This window comes from Apis dorsata, unplaced genomic scaffold (assembly GCF_000469605.1).
Source record: "Apis dorsata unplaced genomic scaffold, Apis dorsata 1.3 scaffold_1029, whole genome shotgun sequence".
NCBI lineage: Eukaryota > Metazoa > Arthropoda > Insecta > Hymenoptera > Apidae > Apis > Apis dorsata.
In genome coordinates, this window is record NW_006264128.1 from 5250 (window position 1) to 17505 (window position 12256).

General features: G+C 16.6%; 1 protein-coding gene across 1 annotated transcript in view; it reads left to right on the plus strand.

Annotated features, from left to right (window-relative positions):
* Positions 1–7270, plus strand: part of LOC102670868 (carboxypeptidase M) — an 11238-nt gene extending 3968 nt beyond the window's left edge. The window contains exons 4-9 of the mRNA XM_006624321.2: positions 1809–1945; positions 2330–2517; positions 4226–4521; positions 5338–5514; positions 6329–6421; positions 6854–7270. Coding sequence (XP_006624384.1) covers positions 1809–1945; positions 2330–2517; positions 4226–4521; positions 5338–5514; positions 6329–6421; positions 6854–7036 — 1074 coding nt within the window. The 3' untranslated portion in view covers positions 7037–7270. The remainder of the gene's footprint in view (positions 1–1808; positions 1946–2329; positions 2518–4225; positions 4522–5337; positions 5515–6328; positions 6422–6853) is intronic.
* The last annotated feature ends 4986 nt before the right edge of the window (positions 7271–12256 follow it).

Genomic DNA, 12256 nt, shown 5'->3' on the forward strand with positions numbered 1-12256 from the left:
TTTTTCTTATTTTTATTATATTATCAATTATATATTATCAATTAATAAATTATCAATTAATAAAATGTCATTTTCTTCATATTAAATATATTGATATTATAAAATGAATATGTAAAAAGCAAAATAATAATTTTTTTCAATCCATTTCAAATCCATTTCTATCCAAATCCACATTTCTTAATCTAAAATTATCTTTACATAATAAAAAATATTATTTTTTTAAAATAAAAAAAAAATTAAATTATATTATTAAAAAAATTTATAAAATCAAGGAAAATAATTTTTAAATAATTCACAATACGAATTCTTCAAATAAAATTTATTGATAAAATTCAGATTTTAATAGCTTATATATTGCTATAGAAGTAATTTCATTTGTTATTAAAAATCATAAATACTAAAAATTTTGTTTTTATTGCTCAGATATATAGATTATGTAGATATTGCTGTTCAATGTTAATTTTTCAATGATTTATTTCATTAAATGTTTTAAAATAAATTTAAAAAAAGTAGAAATTAAAGCCGTTTTACATATAAAATAAATATGACATTATAACATTTTGATAAAATATATAACATTTTCATAAAATCTGGTATATGTATTAGAACCCACTTTTCCAACCTGTAGATCACGATCCTCGAGAGGATCGCAATGTGTTTTTTAGGGGATCACTCTATTTTTAATTATAATTATTTTTATAGAAAATTATACAAATACAATTATCGTCTTAAATAAAAAATTGAAACTAATTGAAAAATTGAAACTATTATGTTTTTAAAAATCTATTTTTAATAAATATTCATTCTTCTTTTTTCATAAGATAAAGATATTAAAAAGATATTTTTGTAAAAAAATGAATTATCAGAATATTTAGGGAAAAAAAGAAAAAACTATTAGTAAACTTATTAAACTGCGAATATTATATAAAATCAAATTTTTATTTATATGATAAAATGGAACTTAAATAGAAATTTGCTTCATTCTTTAAACATCATAATACATATTTTGATTATTTTGCACTTTGTCGTATGCATTCTATTAATTTTTATATATTCAAATTGTATATTGCATAAATATATATATATATATCTTTAATATTGCATCAATTTAATATATATATTAATATCTTTAATAATCTTTAATATATATATATATATATATATATCTTTAATAATAATAATAAATTTAACTATTAGAATAGAATAAAATAAAAGAGAATCATGAAGAAAAATATTGCAGATTAGAATATATGAAATATAGAAGAAAATTACACTTGGATTCTTAAATATGATTTTTTTCTTTATTATATTTAATACAATTAATATAATAATAGTAATAATAGTAATAATAATAATAGTAAATATATCATAAATGTTAAATAACATATATAAGATAAAATATATTTTTATTCGCAAAAATATCAAATAAAAATTTTATTTCTGCTTATTATATATCCATCTAATACAAAATTTGTTAAACTTTTTGCAATGTAAAAAATTATAACATTTTAAATTTATAAAACATTTTAAAGTCATTAATAAAACTTAGTATTAATAAAACTCATTAATTTTATATTTTTATAAGATATTTACTATTAATTATGATATATTTTTTTTAATATTTAAAAATATTAAAAATATGTTTAAAAAATGTGTCAAAAATTTATTCAAATAATAATTTAAACAATGTAGAATCTTCATTAATATAATTAAAATTTTTAGATTATTATTAAGATATATTAGATATATATATATCTTAAATATATTTTGTCATAATACATGTAACAAATTTCATTTCTTATTTACAGTTTCTTGTTACGAACTATGGATCGGATCCATATATTACGTGGCTCTTAGACAATACTAGAATTCATATTCTTCCATCAATGAATCCTGATGGTTTTGAAGTTTCAAAAGAAGGATACTGCGAAGGTGGTCAAGGCAGGTAAGATTTTCCAATTTCTTCAATATTATTCGAAATTATTATCAGAAATACTTAAAAAATAAAAGAAATAGAATTTCATCTCTCAATAATAAGAATAACTCATAATAAAAAATATGAATTTGTTGGATCTATGTATCAAATATATATTTATATTCTTATATCTTTTCCTTTACTAAATAAATTAATAGATATTTATAATTTTACGTATATTATCATATATATTACATATATATATCATATATATTATTATTATAATTATTATCATAATTCTAAATATATTGTAACAAATCATCGTCAATAATTATATATCTTACTTTAAAATTTGTACAAATCATAAAATCTTAAGATTACAATTTTTTAATTTTGCATGTGATTTCTCTTTAGATACAATGCACGTGGTTTCGATCTAAATCGAAATTTCCCCGATTACTTCAAACAAAACAACAAAAAAAGTCAACCAGAAACAGAAGCTGTAAAAGAATGGGTTTCTAAAATTCAATTCGTTTTATCAGGAAGCTTACATGGAGGTGCATTGGTTGCTAGCTATCCGTTTGATAACACACCTAATTCGCGTAAGTTTGTTTTTATACATATTCCTTTTTCGTGTTAACAAATTCATTAATTTAATTTCTTTCGTATGCAATGCAAGTACAAGATTTACAGATTACAATTAAGTATGCAAATTCAATTGAGTAGAATTATCAATATTTTACTTAATATCATTTCAATCAATTAAATATTATCTTTAACAAACCATATACTGAAGCCAATATTTTGTCCAATCTTTATGACAATTTTAGAAATGAATTTGGAAATAACATTGCATATGAATTGATTTAGAATTGTTATCGTATTATTCTTAATGTTATTAATATCATCAAAATATCTTTTCAATATTTCCATTATCTTTTATAAAAAAAATTATGAAGATCCAATGAATAAGAATAAGAAAGATGATCCAATTTTTTATTCGTCAAAAAATCCTTCAAAAAAAAATTTTAATAATATCTGTTAATAACATTAAAACAGCTGTAAAAACCATTCTACAAAATTTTCAAAATTTTCAGTGACCAATATACTTTGGGGAGTATATACTTTAATATTCAATAATGAAATACATAATAATAATATATAAATAATAATTTTATCATGCATTTTATTATTAAATCTCGTGTATCATATTTGAATTAAAGGATTTTCAATATTTATCATATTCTGATCTATTTAAATAGATCATTAAAAATATAAATAATAACACAATCTATTACACATAATCCACATTGATAATAAGTTAATTTAATTGAATTTCATATAAATAAATTATTTCTGCTATAATATATGTTACATAGAATTGTATTACATAATTAATATCATTGAAAGCAACCTGATTGTATTATATAACTTTTCATGCTGTCAGGAATATGCCGGTCAGCGCCATTATGTGCAGGTATAATATATACATTTACAAATCAGAAAACTTGTCTTAGCACTTCTATGATATTCTTGTATAATTTATTCGTGAAAAGAAAGTTTGGCAGTGTTTACATCATTGCTTCAATTATATATCATCATTTATATCGAACTATCATTTATATCGAATCTCCTTCCATATTTTAAACTATTCTTGATACAGATTTTACCATCACGTATCAAATGTGCAATTTAAACACGTTGTAGATAATATAAACATCACGGGAATTTCCTATTTTATAAATATTAATATTTTTTAAGAAAAAAAATGACGAAATGAAAGAATTCGAAAATTCTAAACAATAGCAAATATGCATATTGAAATAATTTCTGCAGTACAACATTTTTTTTTACAATTATTTGAAATATAAATTTCGTAACTATTTTAAAAGTTTTTTTCATTACAATAATATATTCATATAATAATGTAAAATTTACTAGAAATTTTATTCAATTTAAAATTAATGTTAAAGAATAAAAAATGAAATAATTATTATCAGAGTATATATATATCTGAACTTATTAAAAACTTATTATTTTTTCATAAATTAATTTTATATATATATATTTTAAATATATTAATATAATTTTAAATATATATATATATATATATTTTTTATATATATATATAATTAATATATATATGAAATAATAATTATATATAAAATATGAATAAATAATAATCTTTCTTTTTTCTTTTTTCAGAACAAATGATGAATTAATTCTAATTAATTTATAATAAAATTCAGATTTTATAAAAATTTTAAAAGTTCTTAAAAAATAGATGCAAAATTTGTACGAATAATTTAGTGTTTCAGAGTTATACTTCGGCACCGAGTATTTCGCCGGATGACGACGTATTTCAACATTTATCGCTAGTATACTCTCGAAATCATGGATCTATGTATCAAGGACTGCCTTGTTCACCGTCTCAACCGGGATTCAAAAATGGTATTACTAATGGAGCCCAATGGTATCCGCTTACTGGTGGCATGCAAGACTTCAATTATGTGTGGAATGGATGTATGGAAATTACATTGGAACTTTCATGTTGTAAATATCCACCCGCTTCTGATTTGCAATTTTATTGGGAAGAAAATCGCGTGGTAAGTTAAATTAAATTGGAATAATTATTTTAAAAATAATTATTTAAAAAAATAATAAATTATTTCATATTCTTTTTACAAATTATTTGATGCAGATTGTTATATTTAAATCAATAATAATGTTTAATGATAATAATTTTTTATTGTTTTATCTACTTATTTATACGAAATGAGATGACTCCATTGTAAAATTAAAAAAAAAAATATTATATTAAAAAAAAATTAATAAAGATCAATAATTTAGTAAGAACAAATTTTGAAAATGTATTTTCCACGTCTAAAAAATTTTTCAAATTGAAAGATATATGAATTAATTTTTCATTTTATATAATTAATAATTATAGAATGAGAATAGAACATATAAAAAAATATACATATTTGCAATAATTTCAAAGAAAACAAGTTGTAATGTTTTATAATGCGCTTGTTAATGTGCATTATACATTTTGCATGTTAATAAAAAAAATATTTTATATTATAAATTTATTTACATTTTTTTAAAATTGAAATAAATATAAAAATAAGAATCAATTTATTAAAAAAATTTTATTCTATATCCTATATTCTATATCCTTTAATTATTCTATTATTCTAACATCCATATTTTTTTTAAGTTTAATGTATTTTAAAATTTAATGATGTATTTTAATGTATGAAAGCAAATCTTGTTATTAAAATTTAATTTTATCTTTTTTACAATTTTTTTTATATTTTATCACTTGTATTTTATTATATAATTTTTATAAATATTTTATATTGAAAAATAATGAATTTTTTATATACATATTTTAATATACATATTTTATGTTTTTCTAGGCTTTAATTAAATTTTTAGCGGAAGCTCATAGAGGAATCCATGGATTTGTTATCGATGAAAATGGAAATCCCATTGAAAGAGCATCCATTAAGGTAAAATCGCGAGATGTTAGCTTCCTTACTACAAAATATGGTGAATTTTGGAGAATTTTACTGCCTGGAGTATACAAATTAGAGGTAATTTGATACTAAAAAAAAAATTATTTACAATATTATTAATATTTTAAACATTTTTAAATTAACTAAATTTATTAAAAATTTGAATTTAGTTAAATAATATCAATATATTATATAATAATATTATATATTACATAATATATTTTATATAAAAAATTAAAATAAAAACAGAATTTTAGGAATAAAATTTTACTATTTTAATATATAATAATTACTTGAAACAGTATTCTTGTCTATAAAATCTAAAATTTTTAGAAAGATTATTGATAAATTTATTTAAATTTTTTACAATTTTAATGATCTTTAATTAATATCAAATAATAATATCAAAAATACTATTTTATAATTTTCTTAATATGTTTTTATTACGCATATATTTTATTGAATTATTAATTTTATTAATGAAATAACATAATTTTTATTAAAAATGTTTTAACTGAATTCAATGAATTAAAAAAATTATATTATTATTATATTTTTGATAAATTATAAAAAATTAAATTAGAATTCAAAAATATAGAAAATATTATATAATACATGTATTCCAGTCAATTCTCGTCACAATTTAATATTCCAGAATATATATTTAAAATAATTAAAATTAAGATAAATATTATAATTTTATTAAATAATTTTAAATAATTTAATGTGTGAAAAAAATTCATAAAAAGAAATTATTGAAAATCTCTAATTGTAAAGAAATTATTCCGCTTAAAACTCTAATGATAAGAATTAAAAAATACACAATATATTACGATAAATAATATTTTACATTATTAGTTATTTACATAACTTTTATGATATTATGTTATAGGTATATGCGAATGGATACCTTCCTCGTGATGTAGAATTTAAAGTAGTAGAACAATATCCAACATCTTTCAATGTAACATTATATAGAGCAAGTGTGAGTATTTTTATAAAATCACTAATATTAAATCATTACAAAATATTAATATAAAATCTATGTAAATATATATATATATCATTTTTATTACTAATTTTATTGTTATTTATTATTAATTTCATTAATTGAAAGTTAAATCTATAAAAATTTCGAAAATCGGAAGATACCTTTTCAATAATCAAATTAGTGAATAATTAAATAAAATAATAAACTAAAAACTTCACAAGCTTGTTATTTTAAAACATTAATATAAAATTAATATTTTCATTATATATTAGTGAACTTAATTAAAATTGATATAGATCTTGATATCATTCTATTATTAAAATTAGATTAATTTTTGAAATTCAAAGTCTTTCAACATACTATTTATAAAATATCGATATATTTTTAGTTAATTAAAATTTGTTATTACATATTTCGACATAATAGAGACATCCAGGAGAGGATGAAACTGGTTCCAATTTTTATAATGAAAATAGAGACCATAATCGAGATCACATAATACATTTTCGACCACATCCTGGAACTAATACTGCAGCCGAAACAAACAGCGGGATTTTCTCATCTCTTAGTAATGGATTCAATTCCTTCGTTAATAATTGGTTTGGGTGATTACTTATAATTTAGCAAAGAGCTAATTTCTTGATATTATTATTATTTCATAATAATTTCATATTAACCAGAGAAAACGATGAAACGTTGTTGAAAATATTCACCATTACTTGTTATTTTATTTTGCTACAAATGATATGAAATAATAATAATAAATAGTAAATAGAAAATAATAATAATGATATCATATTAAATATTGAATTGTTTTAATAAATAACAAAGATTTTTAAAAGATACAAAGAATATATAACTTGACATGTAGATATTATAGTTCAATAAATGAACAATTTTATTTTTTAATTTTGTAATTCTATCTAATTTCAATAATTTATTTTTTTATGTCTTTAAATTGATTATTTATAAATATTATTTAACATATTATTTATTGATAAAAATATTATATTATACATATTTCCATCATTTAATTTCTGAGAAAAATGTTATTGAAAAATTATTAATATAATATATTATTATATACATTATTAATATAATAATTAATTCTTATTATAAATACTTAAAAAATACGTTTTTATAATTTTGTAGGGAAACAAAATTATATCATTATTAATATTTAAATATTTATTTTGTTTTCATTAATTTTTATCTAAATTTATTTTTCCAATTTCTTAATAAATAAGATTAGATGATCTTTTATTTAAATGAGGATCAAATCTCACAATCCATTCCAATTAATTGAAATATTAATTTGAACAAAAATTAAATATGTTTAAAATATATACATTTCTCATTTGCAATAGCAATGATATAAAACAAACATAATGATTTTAAAAAAATGTTAGAATATTTCGAATCGTTAAAAGAAATCACATTATAATCTTGAATTAGAACATTTGATATCTCTTTTTTAGAATTCTATTAATAAAAAATACATGTAAAGTAATAAAATTTCTTTCATATCTTAATGTTCCATATCTTAAAATTTACAAATTTAAAATTATGTTGCAACAAATGAGTAATATGTGTATATTTAGTTTATTTTTGTTTTTTATTTATATATTTTTGTTTCTTATTATATATTATTTATATATTTGTTGTTTATTTATATATGAAAAATCTATATGTTACATTATTTCAAAAATTCTATATGAAGTATTTCCTAATTCATAAATTTTCTCATTGAATATATTCAATATATAATTCAAATTTATATCAAATTAATTAATTATTAATTATTATTATTTATTAAAATTAATTTTTATTATTTTTTATTAATAATGAATATTAATTAATAAAACAAAAAAATTAAATATTGTCGTTAATTTTGTTTCTAAAACTAAAAAATATATTAATACATATAAAAATTATTTTACTCGCAAAATAAAAAATATCATTCAAAAAAAAATTTTTAATTACAATGTTTGGAATGACACATGTGAATGGAATGACGTAATTTATTATATTTAATTTTTCTCTTCTCGCAAAAGGCATGCCGAAACATTGTGCCTTCACATAAACTATGTGTATGTGACATATAATATATATACAAATGTAATTTAAATGATCAGTTTCCAAACTAAAAATAATATTAAAAAATGTATAATATTCATTTCAAAATAAAAAATTATTTATTATTTTAATTATATTACAATATATTTTTTTGTTTTTTTTTTATATAAAATATGAAATAAAACATATGAGTAAAATAACAATAACTAAAAGAGCTCGGGTAAAAAAGTGACTTGTATATTTTTCTTTGCATATTATATATATATTATATATAATATATATAAACATAAATTATTAATTATATTTTTTAAATAATACATTGAAGAAATGAAAGAATTTTAAGCAACATATTAATATTATACATATATTACATAACNATATATAAAATAATAAATATTAATAATTATTATGTTTAAGTTTTTTTAAAATAATTATTTTTAAACATTATATAAACATTCAATTAAAAAAATATTATTTATTTTAATGAATATATATAATATAATATATATTCATATTTATATTATATTCAAATATAATATAATAAAATTAGTATATGAACATATTGTATAAAATAAAAAAATAAAAATTTAAAAATTTATAAAAATAATTTATAAATAATGTAATTCTTAAATAATACATGCTTCAAAACTAATATAATATATAAAAGAAAAATTAAGTGCTTAGATTTATTAAAATAAAAAAAATATCTAAAAATATAAAAGAGATTATAAAATATTTTATTTATGATTTGTATAGAATTTTATATTAAAAAAAAAAGCATTTGATTGATATTATATATACTTATAATATATCATTAATATACCATTATATATTTTATAATATATCAATTTTAATGAATATAGAAAAAAATTTGTATCATAAATTAAAGTACATAATACATAATATAACAAATGCAAACAAAAATTTATTTATTATATATATGCACTTAAAATTAAGAAATAAAAATGATATATTAAGGGACGAGTAGTAACTATTTTTATTAGTTACATTATATATTATTATATTTATAATAATTTTACAATTTATAAATGTTGTATATTATTTTATAATTTTGTATTCTTATACATTTTTGGGTTTCTTAAATGCACATAATGAAAATAAAGCAAGATAAAATTGCTTTTAATATGAATTTTGATTTATTATATTTTAATATAATTTTTTATTATTAATATGACTATTCTAATTATTAATGTTTATAGCAAATCGAAAATAAAATTATTTATTAAATTTTAATATTTAAATTATTAATTAAATCAAAAATATTTTATAAATTTTATTATTTGATAAATCTATTATCATACAAACTAATAAATATAATTCAGAGTAGCTTTAAATATTTTAATTAAAAAAATTAATAAATAATATTACTTAAAATAATTAAATTAAAAGATATATTAAAAAATGAAATTATCGTATTTATTTTGAGTTAATATATTTTTTTTTAATAATACTAATAATTCTTTAAATATGTTCTCAAAATAAAAGATATTAATTTTCAAATTATTTTCGGAGCACTTAATGATTCAAATTAGTTCAAATTTAAATTATAATATAATATTTATATATATTTATATCATTTTACATTATCGAAAATATATTGCAATTTTTAGCATATTTATTTTTATTATTTTATTTAACTATTTTATTTTAATTTAATATTTTAGTTTAGAATTAAAAAAATGTAAATATTTAAAACATTAATATTTAATATTTAATACATATAGCAATTAAAAAATTTATAGATGCAAAAGATTATATTAAAATCTATTCGAAAAAATATAAATTGAAGATAATCTTACAAACAATAAATCGTTAAATTTATTTTACATATTATTTAAAATTAAATATTAAAATTATAACAAAATAATTTGTTGCTGTATTTAAATAATACTTATCTTCGCATAAAAATTGTTTTATTTTTAACTCAACAAATTATATTTAAAAAAGATAATAAAATAAACTAAAAAATATTAAAATATACAAATCAATATTACATTATATGTTATATCAAATATAACAAATTATACAAGTTGTAAAAATATAAGAATTCATATATAAACAGTTTATATACTATTTTTATATAATTTATCTATTATGAATGTGATCATTTTTATTTATATTTGTATAGCATTATATTAATAAATGTCAAATCAATAAATTAATAAAATAGTCAAATCAATAAATTAATAAAATAGTCAAATCATTAAAGAAAAACAAAGTTTATATTTTATATATTATATATATATATTTGACTTGATATAGTTTATAGAAATTTGAAAAGTGGTTTTTTAAACCAAAATAAGATAAAAATCAAGAATAAAAAATTGCGTTCTCAATTTTGTTATTATATTTAAAGATTTATTATTATTTTTTCTATTGTTATTAACAATTAACAATTAAAAGAATGAAAATATCCTTAAATTTAAGCAAATCTTACACGAACGAATATAAGACAACTCAAATAGCGGAGAACACAGAGTTGTTAAAACATTCTTAAAAGATTAAATATCATAATCGTTTATTCTATAATTTTTATTCTATATCATAAATTATTATTCGTATTTATATTAAGATTATTGTATTTTTTCAGTTCAATTGTATATTCTTTCATAGGTACATGAAGATTTTATCGCATTGAAAGATATTTTTAAAAAGATTTTTAAGTATTATAATTATTAAAATAAAAAATTAAAAACATTTATTTTTTTTAATTATTAGCATATAAAAAATATAGAAATATAATTTTTTTATTTTTGATTTTCATTTTATTTTGAAATATTATTAGCATATATGTATAATATACAAGATATTAATATATTTATATGACATCTTGTGAGGATTAATTATAATAGTCAAAATAAATACAAAAGTTAGTATATAAAAATATTGATTTAGGTTTATTTATTATGTTAAACAATTTAAATTTGTTTTAAATGAAGCAAAACGAAGGAGAGTATAATCATCATACCATCATTTCATTCTCTTTATCATGCTTTATCTAACGCAAATTTAAATTGCTTTTAACTTAATAAATAAATCTCCACAAATATTGTATAACAATTTATATAAATTAAATTATATGAATTGTAATAATTATATTAACAATTATATAAGTTATATAATATGTATAATAATATATCAAAATTTTATATTTGTTTTGGTCTCTAGAAATGATCCTTTAAAAATATCTTATGAATATATTAACTCGTTGTATGTATAAATGATAGACATTAATTTAAAAATATTAAGAATTGAGAAAATTATAATAAATAATTATAATAAATAATTATAATTGCGTTTCATAAACAGTAAACATGTCTTTTATTGAATTTTTGAATTCGAAAGGTGTTGATAATCTAAATAAATATTACAATTTATTGTTTATGCATACTGTATCTTTTATTTAATGTAATAAATGTTTGTGAGATATTAATATTTTGTAAAACTTTATTAAATTTAATATCGTAATATTAAAAATAATAATTATTTAATATAAGAAATTTAACTTCGTGATGATTATAAATATTACATAATAAATATTTTACTTTTAATATAACAAATTCAATTTATTCTAGTTCTATTCAATATCCAATTTATCCTATATTTATCATTTATTTCGAAAATGATGAATTATTGATAATATGTTTATATTTATATTTAATAATATATTAATAATATATATTAATAATATATATTTATATTTTTAAAAATACTTTGATAAAAAAGAAATAG